This window comes from Periplaneta americana, chromosome 10 (genome assembly GCF_040183065.1).
Source record: "Periplaneta americana isolate PAMFEO1 chromosome 10, P.americana_PAMFEO1_priV1, whole genome shotgun sequence".
NCBI classification, from domain to species: domain Eukaryota; kingdom Metazoa; phylum Arthropoda; class Insecta; order Blattodea; family Blattidae; genus Periplaneta; species Periplaneta americana.
Genome location: NC_091126.1, coordinates 95,250,654 through 95,265,538, shown reverse-complemented (window position 1 = coordinate 95,265,538; position 14,885 = coordinate 95,250,654). Strand labels below are relative to the sequence as shown.

Here is a 14,885-nt window from a genome sequence, read left to right as displayed (position 1 = left end):
ATTTGAAATTTTGCTAATCTCTTTAATGACCTACAGCACTGATGACTGGTTTCTATATAAACTACTACTGCTGCTGCTGCCGCCGCCACCGCCACTACCACTACCACTACCACTACCACCACTACCACCACCACTACTACTACTACTACTACTACTACTACTACTACTACTACTACTACTACTACTACTACTACTACTACTACTACTACTAACAGCTTTATTTCACCATGAATGATGATGTAAGTGCAATGTCGTGCTTGACTGTTGCCAATTAAGATTGCCTATGTTTATCACATATGAGAAGAGAAAAAAAAACATGAAATTTTCGCGAAATTAGTCACATTTTCAACCGTAACTACGATATTTGATGCATGCCAAGTTAGCTCTGTGGTAGCGTGTCTGCCTCCAGACTAGCCGGCACAGGTTTGATCCCCAGGAAGGTCAGAAATTTTCGTGTAAAATTTCTACTCGTGACTAGGAGAGATGGCGATGCACAACATCTAATCACTAGAATGTGCACCAATATGCCTGGGTTAAATCCCAACACAGCAACAGATCATTACTTACTGCTATCTCCCTGAGCATCCACAGGCGTTCTGCAAGAAATTCTTCCCTCATCTTCTTGGTTTCCTCTTTTATTGCTTGTAGTTCCTCTCTGATTTTTATTAGTTTTTCCATTATAATCTATAACGAAAAATGAAACTGGTTCTGAAGACGATCAATTAGGTGATATGATGATGATTACAAGCAAGAGGTCTTGTAAAGTAAAGAATGAAATTATAACTATTTTTATTATTATTATTATTATTATTATTATTATTATTATTATTATTATTATTATTATTATTATTATTATTATTATTATTATTATTTGCTGTGTTCTGATGTAGTCTAATATTGCAAGTCAAAATGGTTATGCCACATTCAGCAGATGGAGAAAGAACAAATGCCAAAATGTACTGTGTGACCACACTAACAAAAATTGCGGAAAGTATGCGAACTAACACAGGCGACGAGAGGGAGGGTAAGAGGGCACTCCGCCTATGTTTAGTTGATGCTCTCTTGAACCCAGATAAGCTAGTGGGTAAACGTACAGTCTGTGCAGTGAGTATAGTGCGCTATGTACGTGATTGTGTAAGCGATAATTATTGTACAATGTCCTCCAAAGTGAAACCAACTATTCACAGCGAGGGCCGTGAGATCATCAGAAAAGTGATAGAGTATTGTGATTCAGAAAAGTTTTCCGGAACACTTAAACATCCCATCGAAAATGCGACTAAACGCGCTGCTGCTCTTACTGGGAAATCCGAATCCACCATATGTAAAATTAGAAAAGAATCGAAATTAGCGGATATTGCTGGTGACAAACTACAATCCCCGGGTAAGAAACGGAAATGCAGTTCCAAGAAAATAGACCTCGATGACTTCGATTTGTGTGGAATTCGAGAAAGAGTTCACAATTATTATGCGATAAAGAAGGAGGTTCCAACTTTAAAAAATGTGTTAGCCACTCTAAAAAGTGAACGTAATTTCCTTGGAGGACGAGAATTCTTGCGCAAATTGCTTCGAGATATTGGATTCAAATTTAAGAAATGCAAGAATAGAAGATTATTTCTAATGGAAAGGAATGATATTGTTGAATGGAGGGCAAAATATCTTAGAAGAATAAAGAACAATGACAATGCGGGTGAGAACAAGAAAACAGTGATATTTCTGGATGAAACGTGGATTCACCCTACTTACACTGTGAGCAAATGTTGGCAAGACAATACAACGGATGGTGTGTTAAAGAATGACAGTGTCGGACAACGCTGGATAATTGTTCATGCTGGGAGTGAAGAAGGGTTTGTTCCTGGAGCATTTCTAATCTTCAAATCGAAGACCAAGAGTGGCGATTACCACGATGAAATGAATTTTGAGAATTTTTCAAAGTGGATCCAAGAAATGCTCATCCCCAATCTCCCGCCAAACTGTCCCATTGTTTTGGATAATGCTCCATATCACTCCGTGCAGTATGATAAACCTCCAACAATGGCGTCGAGAAAAGCAGAAATTCAAGCTTGGCTGGACAGACATAATGTTGCTTACGAAGCCGACATGACGAAGGTAGAATTAGTGGACCTTGTGCGGGTTCGACGTCCACCATCGAAGTACCGAGTAGACTCTATTTTCGAAATGTATGGACATGAAACTATAAGATTACCACCGTATCATTGCGACCTAAACGCCATTGAGTATATTTGGAGTATTATAAAACAGAGAATTGCGAACCGTAATGTGGATCAGAGTGCAGCTGAAATACGGAATCGCACAGTACAAGCCGTGTCAAGTGTAACAGTAGACGAGTGGAAAAACGCTGTAACTCACGTAAAACGACTCGAAACCTGCTTATTGGGAACGTGATCACTTGATGGACGACGAAATCGAGCAACTTGTCATTAATCTTGGTGGGCTGGATTCCGAGAGTGACTCCGATTCTGATAGCGAATCATCTGCTTCCAGTCTAGACGTACATAAAGCTTAATAAGGTATGAAATTATTATTACTAAATTATTATTATTATTATTATTATTATTATTATTATTATTATTATTATTATTGTCATAAACAGCATTATTCATCACTCATGAGTGGCAGACGTAATAGTAACTTGAAGATAACTGTTTAGTTTTAGTAAATGCGTTGTGCTGCTATTGCTATTCTACAGTACTGTAAACTTAACTGTACGGTCTCCTCTCCTTCATTCCTTGCCAACCCAGGTTGCCCCCGACCACTCTGCTCGTAGCGCTCTTACCTCCCCTCTCGCGATTGAATGTTAACGTGGTCGCACTGTACATTGGAGTGGAAACCTGAAGGAAGATGATGCAATATACCTAGAAATGGAATGACTGAATGGAGTTCAAGTATTTTCTTTCTCCTAACCATAACCATGGTAACAGCTCATCAGTTCATCACTTACCTTTTCCTGCAGAAGGTGCAGCTTATGCTTCTGTCTCAGTTCCTCCAATTCTTGTTTCTCCTGTAACTATAAAGAAAACAGGTTCAAACATACTAGCTCAGTCAGTTGAGCGACAGTCTAACCAGAAAACAGAAGATAATAAACTGAAGGTTTGCAATTGTGAACCAAGAAAGAATAACTTACACAATAAAATACTGCAAGTATTATCAGAAAAATAAATGCTATTCAAACTTTGATCTTGCTATGCACCACACATAGGGCTGACATCTGATTTATGTTGCATTATTTTGTGATGAAATGAAATTGAGAGATGGAATAACTTTACAAATACATATTATCTGGATACTGGGGGGGGGGGGGGGGGGGAGCGACTTTTTGTAATGTTGAGGATCAGTGACAAATTAGGTTTGGTTTGTTGAGGCTTCTGGTATGCCTTTCATATTTCATATATACATTTTAGCAGACAGATACACAAATAGATTTACCCTGGACAAAAGAAAGGAGTGGTTTCCTGTGTAGTGCAACATCATGGTGAAACCACTGGGATACGTGATGATTTCATTTGAAAATGTCCAAGAAAATCATCAGTCAAGTACATGTATATTAGAAACAAAGGTATTTTCGGCAGGTTAGGTGGGTTTATAGATTTCACAGTGGTTACATCATGTCTCTAGAGTGGTGTGCTACAATTTTGAGGTTATTTTGAATTATGTAAGTACTGGTAGGTTTTTTCCTGTGTGTATGGTGAGTAGCAGGATCGAAATTTCACCTAAATGATTGGTCTAGTGTAGAAAATGCAAACTGTCATCAGAAACAACAGAATATCTCGCAAGTGGATGCTCAACATTTTTCAGTATGAACCACACTGTAAGACATAAAAATGCAGCTAATATCTACATAAAAAATACTGGGGTTCTAACATGAATTCGTACAATGGATACTTCAAGCACACATTTTCAAGGTCTGAAAAATGGGTAAAACAGCAAGTTAGGACCATCAGTGTTCTGACTTATTGAAATCATCATCAGTTTTCGTTTTGTTCGGCAGTTAAATGTTTCTTTTTATTTGTAATGTAGGTTAATCTTCTGCTGATTCTACAGAAGAACTACAGTGGACCAAAGGAGGCACCATTTTTCTTTAACTTACTACAAATAGTATAGAGTACTAAGCACATGGATTTATTTTCCGGCACTCAATAACTTGCACAGAATAACCCAGAACTGTTCACCTGTTATACATAGTACTTTTTTTAGTTGGTTATTTAAGGATGCTGTGTCAACTACTCGGTTATTTAGTGTCGATGAGATTGGTGATAGCAAATTGGTATTTGACAAGATGAGGACAAGAATTCGTCATGAACCCACACCCAAACACAACTCCGAATCAGCAGGCAAGCGCTTCAACTGACTGAGCTACACTGGTAGCTGTGTACATAGTAATGAATGGAAGTATCAATGCTATATTGTCATTATCAATCACCACGAGTGAATGGATTACCATTTGAATGTAAAACATGATTGTTACTTACGTCAAAATATGGATCTCTTTCGACAATAATCCTGATCTTTACTTGCATTAAAAATGTCTTTTGGTTTGCAGTCTAGGCCTCCAAACACCCACTGTCCAGAAACTTGCACCTGAACCTCTCGAGCAAACTCAAGTATTTAAATTGCATGTCTCATCAGCACATGTCATTTTGGTGATGATACATTCATTCATTACTAGCTATATACAACTGGTAAATAATACTAGGTAATTATGTGAAAAATATTGGATACCAGGAAGTAAAACCACGTGCTTGGTACTCTATACTATTCGTAGCTATGGTCTGCTGATAATGGAATGAAAATTAATGAATCGAAAACTTTTGTCATTTCCTTCTCAAGAAAAACCACTACTCTTAAAATTAATTATACTCTTAATAATATCAGCACAATAAGGAAAGACTGTATTAGAGATCTGGGAGTTCTACTCAATACCAAATTACATTTTCATAATCATGTCTAATATATTTATAATCATTCCATTAGAATGCTCGGACTTATAAGGTCTATAACTTACTCTTTTTCTACTCCAACTACTCTTGTAATTCTATACTATACATTAATCAGATCTAAACTCGAAAATGCATCTGTTGTCTGGAATTCTATTACTTCTACTAATTCGGTTAAATTGGAAATCATTCAAAGAAAATTTATATCCCTATGTGCGTTTAGGTTTTTACCAAATTCATCTGTTTTCAATTATGAGCATACTTGTAAATATTGTAACTTTTATATAACAACAATGTGGTTTTTATTTCTATCTTTAACCACACACCTGTCAACAATGGGTATTTCACTCAACACAGCAATACAGTAGTCGTTAATGCACTCCACTGAACGACAAAGACAATTCACGTGTTTTATTGAGAAGAACAACAATGTACTCCTAATTTCAACTAATGTTCACAAAGCACTATATGCAGAACAAAATTGTCAGTTCTCAGTTCACATTTCGTTTGCCTTGGCTAGTTCTCCTAGGTCACTCCCTCAAGTTCATGGTTCATTGAACCCCAAGCATTCCAGATACAGTTCACTGCACTTCGAACCCAAGCCTTCCGGATACGGTTCACTGCACTTCGAACCCAAGCCTTCTGGATACGGTTCACTGCACTTCGAACCCAGACCCTCGCCTGGACGCTGCCACAGTTATGGACCCACTCAAGTTCACTGCACGTCAAACTCAGATCCTCGCCTTGTCACTGTCACAGTTGCAGTCCTCCTCATGTCAAACCCCGGTTTCAAAGGCTGGCTTCCTTGCTCGCTCGAAGACTCACGTGTAGACTGACTGACTTCCAAAGACTAACTCGAACTCAAGTCCACCTCGCACGCTCCCCAAGGCTGGCTTTCTCTCTCTCTCGGTACTAACTGACTAACTCGAAGGCTGCTCGTGCTTTTATTTATTAAATCACATGTTCTCAAACCGTCTGTGTCGCAAACTTTCTGGGTTTCCACAACAATCGGTCTCCAAATGTTTCCTTACTTCCGTTGCCAACTCCACGCCGGGACTGCAGTCTTCTTTCCCCGCGATCCGCCAAAGTGTTCACTGAAGCTCGAGCCTTGCCTCCCGCACCTACCTTTCTGCTGAACGCGCATAACTCCCCAAAGCGGCCAGACACAACTAGAATGTTCAGCCTGCTGCCACAATATCTTAACTTTTCTAGCCTTTATGCTAGACATCTTGAATTTGACTATTTATTCTTTTGTAAGGCCGTAAAGGTTGATATTGATTGTGAATCCTTCATAAGCAATGTCTACCTTCGGGTCCCTTCGAATGGTTTAAGATTTCAAAATATTTTTTATACCTACACTACCGCTCAAAAGTTTTTGAACACCTTTGGTTTCCTTAATTAGGAACTAGTATGGCAACAAACAAAGCCAATTTCAGACTATTTAGGGTCGAATTCCATGAAAACATCTATAAAATTCACTATGTTACCTTTCATTTGCGAAATATGTACAGTTACCCTTAAAAAGAATGAGACGATTCTTGGTCGTCGGAAGTTAAAGTTCTACAGCGCGATTCACTCGATATCGACGTAACGATACATACCATGACAAATAGTACAAGAATTGTTACAAGGACCACAACAAGGACAAGGACCAGAATAAGGATCACGAAGAAGACAGCCATTTAAGGCCAGGATTTCACAACATAGCTCGAGTCACAAAATATCATTGCTTCACTGTACCGAATAGTAAATGCCTGCTAAGGGATCTACATTCTGGACTGCTGCTGTCACTGTCTTGTCTTGGTAGCTCATATAGTAGCGTGTCGGTTCTACTGTATAACCGAAACGTCTCGTGTTCGATCACGGGTAAAACTTTTTTTTATTGAGGTGTAATTAATTTGTTCAGAGTTCCTCGACTGTCTAATTTGTCGAAAAATATAGAATAATTTATGTCCAATTTCTGGGTCCTACAAGTGGGCTGAACATCGTAAAAAAATAAATCTTACTTGGAAGTTAAAAGTATTCTTCCTCAAACAAAAATCATAAGAAACAAAAAGAGACCTGTTAACTCAAAATCTGGTCCACATGCCATCAGCTTCTATTACAGCTCTAAGTCGATCCGGCATGGATGTCACGAGATTGTGGAATAAGTTCTGATCCCCGGCGAGATCTTCCCAGGTGTCAACAACTTGATCCCACAATTCGTCTCAATTTCGAGTATGTCGGTGGGCATAGGTGGCTATCCTTCTCTTTTTCAATTCCGCCCATAAATTTTCGATGACATTCAAATCAGGTGACTTTGGAGGCCAATTAATGATTTCGATTTCGGGTCTCCTTTGAAACCATCTTTGAATGCTTGCAGCATAGTGCACGGGATGGTTATCCTGCTGGAACAGCAATGTTCCTTCGGGAAAACGTTCTCGGGCGGAGGGAAGGAATATATTTTCCAGAATGTGCTCGTCAGTTCCCGCATTAAACCAGCCATCGATGCGTTATATAACTCCAGGTCCATCGTAAGACATCCACCCCAACACGATATGCTAAAGCACCCCGATCTTTTAATGTTGGTACACATAGCGCTGGTCATGTCGGAGACCATCCTCACAATAGACACGGACAATCACTCGAGATGGTTATTTCGTCGGAGAAAATTACATTTCTCCAATCGAAATCCACTCGAGTGGTAGGGAAGGCAAGACGGTCGACAGCTTGTGCTTCCCCCAATATTTCCATTTGCGCAGCCCTCCGGCTCCTAATACCGCGGTTCCTCAACCTGCTGATCACAGTCTGTGAAGAGCCGGGAAAGTTAGATGCTGCTCTTATTTCGTTAGCAGTCAGAAAGGGGTCCTGTCGAACTGTCTCGAATAAGAGAGCATCCTCTTCCAATGAAGAAACCCGCGGACGCCCAGAAATAGGGCGACTTTCGACCCCCCCCCCCGAATTTTGGTAACGAACCCACCTCGCGGCTGTACTTCCAGGAACACTGACCAAACGGCCAGCAGATCTAGCCCCATATCCAGCCTCAACTAGAGCTATAACTCGCTGTCTCATGTCACGTCGGTTCGCCATTACAATGAGAAATGAGGGATGACGATAATACTTTAGTGTAGACAATGACTAACGTGATATAGAATTATTGAAATAAGAGGCATCTTGCATAGTAAGAGTTAATAAATCAACTCTAAATTAAATATCTAAATAACAGGATATAACAGGAAGTCCAATTGTTGGGAAACTAATCAAATTAAATCTAAGCTGAAGTAGCACAGCCATTGATAAATGTTTTGTACATAGAATTAGACTGAATTCCTATTCGACAGAACCTATAATCAATGGCTTGTCTGAACATGATAAACAAATCCTAAGTGTTTCCAATGTCACTGAACAATTTAAAAATATTAATTTAAAAACTAAGAAAGGATCGTAAATGCTGTATCTAATGATTATTTACATTTATGTCTACAAAATGAATCTTGGAAAAAAATATGTTATGATACTGGTACTACTGATATTAAGAGTAAATGTATTGAATTTTTCACTTAATTTCATAATCACTTCAGTTGATGTTCTCCACTCAATGTTGTGAAAAAAATTCAAAAGTAAAAACATGTAGATAACGCAGGGACTTAAAAATCTCATGTATTAAAAAGAAGAATCTATATGTAATGAGTTGCAATGTAATGATCCTCATGTTCTTAAATACTGCAAGAAGTACAGTGTAATTTATCAAAAATTGTGAAAGAGGGAAATAGAATATATTTGAATAGAAAAGTACAAAATTCAGAGAATGCAATTAAACCTATTCGGAATATTATTAAATTTAAACTTGTAGATATCCTAAGAAAGAAAATATTTTTTCATTAAAACCAATGATTATAAAGTAGAGGATCCCAAATCTATTGCAAATTCTTTTAGCGTATTATAGTATATAGTACAGAAATATTATTGACAACTTAGACATTCAAGATTTTGCAAAAGATACTGCAATTGGTTACTTAACAGATGCATTTAATAATTAGTATTAATATATTATGTAATTAGTCAATAACTGCAACAGTGCTTTCTTATTCAATCATAACATGAATAAAATTGAATGCACATTAAATTAAACACTATCGTAAACACGTAGATAAAATAGTTAAAATTAACTGAAGGTGTGAGAATGAAATAATCCAAAGCCATACTTTTAACAAAAACTGTTTTGTGCGAGTGCATTTCTTACACATATGGGAAAGCTACTAATAAAATATTGTAATAATTACTCAACAAATGACATAGCCTAAGGACTCTAAACCTTTGTAAACGTTTGTCTATTATTATATATATATTTTTTTAAATTTCATTTTAATTGTTAGTTTTTAATATATATGCATTTACATTGTATATGTGTGTGTATAAATGCATTCATTAGATTAACGTTTATAACATTATAACTTGTAATTTTGTATTGTTTGCGATCATTAACACTTAATATCAGGACTTTGTAAAACTCTATTTCAACGTTACTTAGCTATTTCAACGTTATTTAGACAAAAAAAAAATCGTTGTGTAGACTAAGAATCGAACTCGCACTCTTCTACACAACACGCAGAAGTCTTACCGTCTGAGCTATTGAAACGACATGAAAGCTTTCCTTTCTGTGCGGAGTGTTGATCTAGTCATGAAGGTCCATTGTCGATTTAACTACACGATTTATGCATATATTTATCTTTTATTTACGTAATATTATCATATTTTTTGCAGTTTTTGAAGTGAATTTCGGAATGATGCTAGTAACAAACCAAATAGCCTGAATTTAAGTAACTAAATATTCGTTATCTTGTGTATCAGTGCTCTGGTCTCCGATCATGCGCAGTGTCTTACATCTGAGACTTAGGAATATTCAATCGTCTCATCCTTTTCCAGGGAAACTGTACATTTCGAAAATGAAGTGTTGTTGACAAAGGAACACTAACCCTAAAATTGTTTTGGATGTCAGAGTATGTCTGTGATCCATTAAATGTCGTTCACAGACAATTTGTAAATAAATACAGAGGCAGTTAATAGCAATTTAGTGCTTCATAAGCAATCAAATGGATAACATCGTGATTGTGCAGTTTGAAAGTCTGAAATGGGTAAAAGGCAACTTTGAGCAGAAAAACATCTCTTTAGGAATACATACTATGCCTTTTTGATTACATGTTTCCAATAAATCCTAAATATGAGGGGTGTTCAAAAACTTTTGAGTGGTAGTGTATAAGCCAAAATGTCCCTCTCCAGTTGTCAGATGCATTAAACTGAAAATTTACAATGTGTTAATTCAGATCCATTTAATGTATAGTTTGTTGTTTGGTTATTTTTATATTAAGTATACACATCAAAATCACATTTCATTTCAATTTCATTAATTTGTGTTGTTTTTGAGCTATTCTGTATCTTGTATTTTGCAGTTACCTATTCATTTTGTAATTATTGCATATTTGTATGTCTAATTTTAATAATTATTTTTATGCCCTGTTTTTGTAATTACTTGTTAACTTTTATTTTGTGCTGAACTGTTATTGGCCCCAGGCTGTTGTACAACACAATAAATATTAGTAAATACTTACTTACAAATGGCTTTTAAGGAACCCGAAGGTTCATTGCCGCCCTCACATAAGCCCGCCATCGGTCCCTATCCTGTGCAAGATTAAGCCAGTCTCTATCATCATACCCCACCTCCCTCAAATCCATTTTAATATTATCCTCCCATCTACGTCTCGGCCTCCCTAAAGGTCTCTTTCCCTCCGGTCTCCCAACTAACACTCTATATGCATTTCTGGATTCGCCCATACGTGCTACATGCCCTGCCCATCTCAAACGTCTGGATTTCAAGTTCCTAATTATGTCAGGTGAAGAATACAATGCGTGCAGTTCTGTGTTGTGTAACTTTCTCCATTCTCCTGTAACTTCATCCCGCTTAGCCCCAAATATCTTCCTAAGCACCTTATTCTCAAACACCCTTAACCTATGTTCCTATCTCAGAGTGAGAGTCCAAGTTTCACAGCCATATAGAAGAACCGGTAATATAACTGTTTTATAAATTCTAACTTTCAGATTTTTGGACAGCAGACTGGATGATAAGAGCTTCTCAACCGAATAATAACACGCATTTCCCATATTTATTCTGCGTTTAATTTCCTCCAGAGTGTCATTTATATTTGTTACTGTTGCTCCAAGATATTTGAATTTTTCCACCTCTTCGAAGGATAAATCTCCAATATTTATATTTCCATTTCGTACAATATTCCCGTCACGAGACATAATCATATACTTTGTCTTTTCGGGATTTACTTCCAAACCGATCGCTTTACTTGCTTCAAGTAAAATTTCCGTGTTTTCCCTAACCGTTTGTGTATTTTCTCCTAACATATTCACGTCATCTGCATAGACAAGAAGCTGATGTAGCCCGTTCAATTCCAAACCCTGCCTGTTATCCTGAACTTTCCTAATGGCATATTCTAAAGCGAAGTTAAAAAGTAAAGGTGATAGTCTTTGTGGGAGTACAAGAGGTTAGGTTAGGTTAGATGGGAATGGCATATCACAAATAGGAGATTACTTGTTGTACTATGGGGAAGGAAACAATAATCACCAATTAGGAACAGGATTCTTTGTACATAAAAGAATAAAATCAGCAGTAAAAAAGGTCGAATTTATCAGTGACAGGTTATCATATTTAGTACTTAAGGGTAGATGGTGCGACATCACGCCCCTACAGAAGAGAAAGACGACTATATAAAGGATAGCTTCTATGAGGAATTGGAACATACTTTTGATCAGTTCCCTAGGTATCACATGAAAATTTTATTGGGGGATTTCAACGCTAAAGTAGGACGGGAGGATATTTTTAGACCAACTATTGGAAAAGAGAGCCTACACGCAATTAGTAGTGACAATGGAGTTAGATTAGTCAACTTTGCCACATCGAAAAATTTAATTGTCAAGAGTACAACATTCCCCCATAAGGATATACATAAATATACTTGGACTTCTCCAGATGGATTGACACACAACCAAATAGATCACATCTTGATAGATAAACGGAGACATACTAGTATAGTAGATATTCGAACTTTCAGGGGTGCAGACTGTAATTCTGACCATTATTTGGTGATTGGAGAATTAAGAGAAAGATTATCAGTAGCCAAGCGAGTAGAGCAACAAGTTAATATTACTAAATTCAATATTTTGAAATTAAAGGACGAGGAAGCTAAGCAAAATTATCAGGTCGAAATTTCGAATAGGTTTGCCACTTTAGAAAGTTCCGACGAAGTTGAGAAAGAATTAGATGTTAATAGCGTGTGGGAAAATATCAGAGATAGTATCAAAATTGCAGCTGAGCAGAGCATAGGTTATTATGAAACTAAGAAAAAGAAACCGTGGTTTGATGAAGATTGTTGCATGGTAGTAGAAAGAGGAAACAGGCAAAATTGAAATTCTTACAGGATCCAGTTGAGGAGAAGAGAGATAATTATTTCAATGAAAGACGGGAAGCAAGTCGTACACTTAGGAATAAAAAGAGAGGTTACTTGAAGGAAAAACTGAATGAGGTAAATATTAGTAAATAAATAAATAAAATAAATTACTATTATTATTATTATTATTATTATTATTATTATTATTATTAAACATCTAAAATAGAAAATAATACTTATCACTTTCATCACTGGATTCTCTGTGTGTGTCCACTAAAACAAAACACCGAAACAGACAAAATGCAATAGAAATAAGACTACAACTTTCCACCATAAAACCAGATTGCAGGTTTAAAAAGCAAACACATTCATCCCACTGAACATAATTGAGATACTAGCTTTCACTTGTATGTTAATTATTAAATACTGATAAAGTATTACAAGGGTTCCATGATTACACTTAGGTTAAAAGGGGTTTCGCGGTGGAAAAAGTTTGAGAAACATGCCATAGAAGAGAGAGTTTACGGATATGTACACACAACAAGTGTGATCTCAATTAGGTCGACAATCTCTAGTACAGACTGTAGTCTACCACTGGTATTAGTGTTTAGTTACAGGAATTGATGAGAAGGACATAATAAAATTTGCTTTGTGAGAGGATAGTCTATACATTTGCTTGTTGATGGCTGATCTTGCTCCATAGCTAACAAAAGGAATACTGAAAAGGCCAATGTGTTGAATGCATGGTAATACTAACTGCACATGTGGCACACATTATAGGACCTCCCATTCTCCCTCTGTGTCTCACCCCACAAAGAAACAGCTCAGGAAGTGAGACAAAGGCAGTAAGTAATATATATTGTCTATTTCACAATTGCCTATCATGGAGTGTTAAAAAATTGTGTTATCACATTGATACTGCCTGGTAAAAAAACTGATTTTTGTTTACCAGTCTATGAAATGACACATCATATTCAAAGCAATATTGTTGGCAAACCAGCTGTGATACAGTAACCAAATTCATGTATGTGTAAATTAGGCCTACACATGTTCAGAACATGTTTTTAATAAATTTAGTAATATATCGTTAATAAATTGCATTTTACAAATATGGAGTAATTTGGGCATATTTATAAGTTAATTGGCAACTAACCTAGTTTTTCGTTCCAGATCATGTCACGTATACAAATTATGGACTGGTGAAAGACAAATATCCAAAGTATTTTCTATCCCTGGTTTTAATGGAAGATGTTCTAAATTCACAAAAGAAGCCTTATTTTAAATTTACAAAAGAAGCCTTATCCAGAACTTAAATATTGGTTGACAATTTTATTTTGTTAGGCTTAGGTAAAATTTTTTAATGCCTATCTAAGCTGTACATGCTGATCTAAGATACATACACCAACCTATGGTCGTGATAATTTGATTTTATAAGGATTTTAAAGCATAGTTTACTTTAATAATACACATTATAAACCAAATTATATGGGGTGTCAACATATGTGGGGTAAATTGGGTATAGTTAAACTTGGGGTTATTAGTCTATTATGAGAAAAATTCAACATATGTAAGTTACTGTACTTGAAAATGCAGTAGAATATTTCTAGAAAGTCACTATGCTAACATATCAAAATCTGGCTGGAAAATTCATACTATAGGTCTCTTAACTTAAGACTATTTTTTATACCCAAATTACCCCAACCGACCCTAAGTAGTTTTGTGGAAAGATGCCGTAACTGGTGACCGAATCTAATGTGTTCAGTAAAAATTCTAATAATTACAGTAACAAAAGATCCCTTACCCTTTCCAATTTTTCTTGTAACAGCTTCTGTTCTTCTAGGATCTCACGTAATTCTTCCTTTTTTGTTCTCAAATTCTCTTTCAAAACTTTATCTTTCTTCCCTGGTTCCAGGTAGCATAGGGACTGTGTGTCCAACCTCTCCTTGAGAACTCTTACCTCAAGAAGTGGCAGCAATAATAGCACTCCCCTCCAGCATCTTGATTTGTTGCTGGAGCTCTAGAATTAGGTTAGATTCCGCCATCCTGCACAACCAAGAGAAGTAACCCAGCTCATGAATTAGTTCTACTTTTAAATAAGCTTAGGCTTTACAAGTAATTGGTGGTCATTTTCAACCTTCTGTTATATCATACCCTAATTCACTTATCATAAAGAAAATAGGTCTATAAAAAATGTAGGTATGAGATTATAGCTCTGTAGGTCACTTGTCTGCTACTACTTCCCATTGCTCAAATACCGCATCAGTTATGTAAAAAAAAAATGTGTGACCAGTACCCACAATTTTACTACACAGATGAATGTGAAGGGACACTTCAGAATGTTACGTCTCCTCCAACAAAAGACGAATAATGAACATTCGATCTTATGCTTCAACCTTATTATACCACGAAAATTTGAAGCTGGAAATTAACTTTATTTTGTTCATATAAAAAAATACGTGATCTTCCTCAAAGCGGTAAATAATTATGGCCACATTGACAT

At 36.5% G+C, this 14,885-nt stretch overlaps 1 protein-coding gene across 1 annotated transcript in view; it reads right to left on the bottom strand.

The window, feature by feature from the left end:
- The window catches only part of LOC138707730 (RNA polymerase-associated protein CTR9 homolog), a 42,640-nt gene that overhangs the window by 14,366 nt on the left and 13,389 nt on the right, over window positions 1-14,885 (bottom strand). Inside the window, exons 2-5 of the mRNA XM_069837596.1 lie at window positions 14,187-14,402; window positions 2,960-3,025; window positions 2,723-2,873; window positions 568-684 (exon numbers count right to left, since the gene is read on the bottom strand). Coding sequence (XP_069693697.1) covers window positions 568-684; window positions 2,723-2,873; window positions 2,960-3,025; window positions 14,187-14,402 — 550 coding nt within the window. The remainder of the gene's footprint in view (window positions 1-567; window positions 685-2,722; window positions 2,874-2,959; window positions 3,026-14,186; window positions 14,403-14,885) is intronic.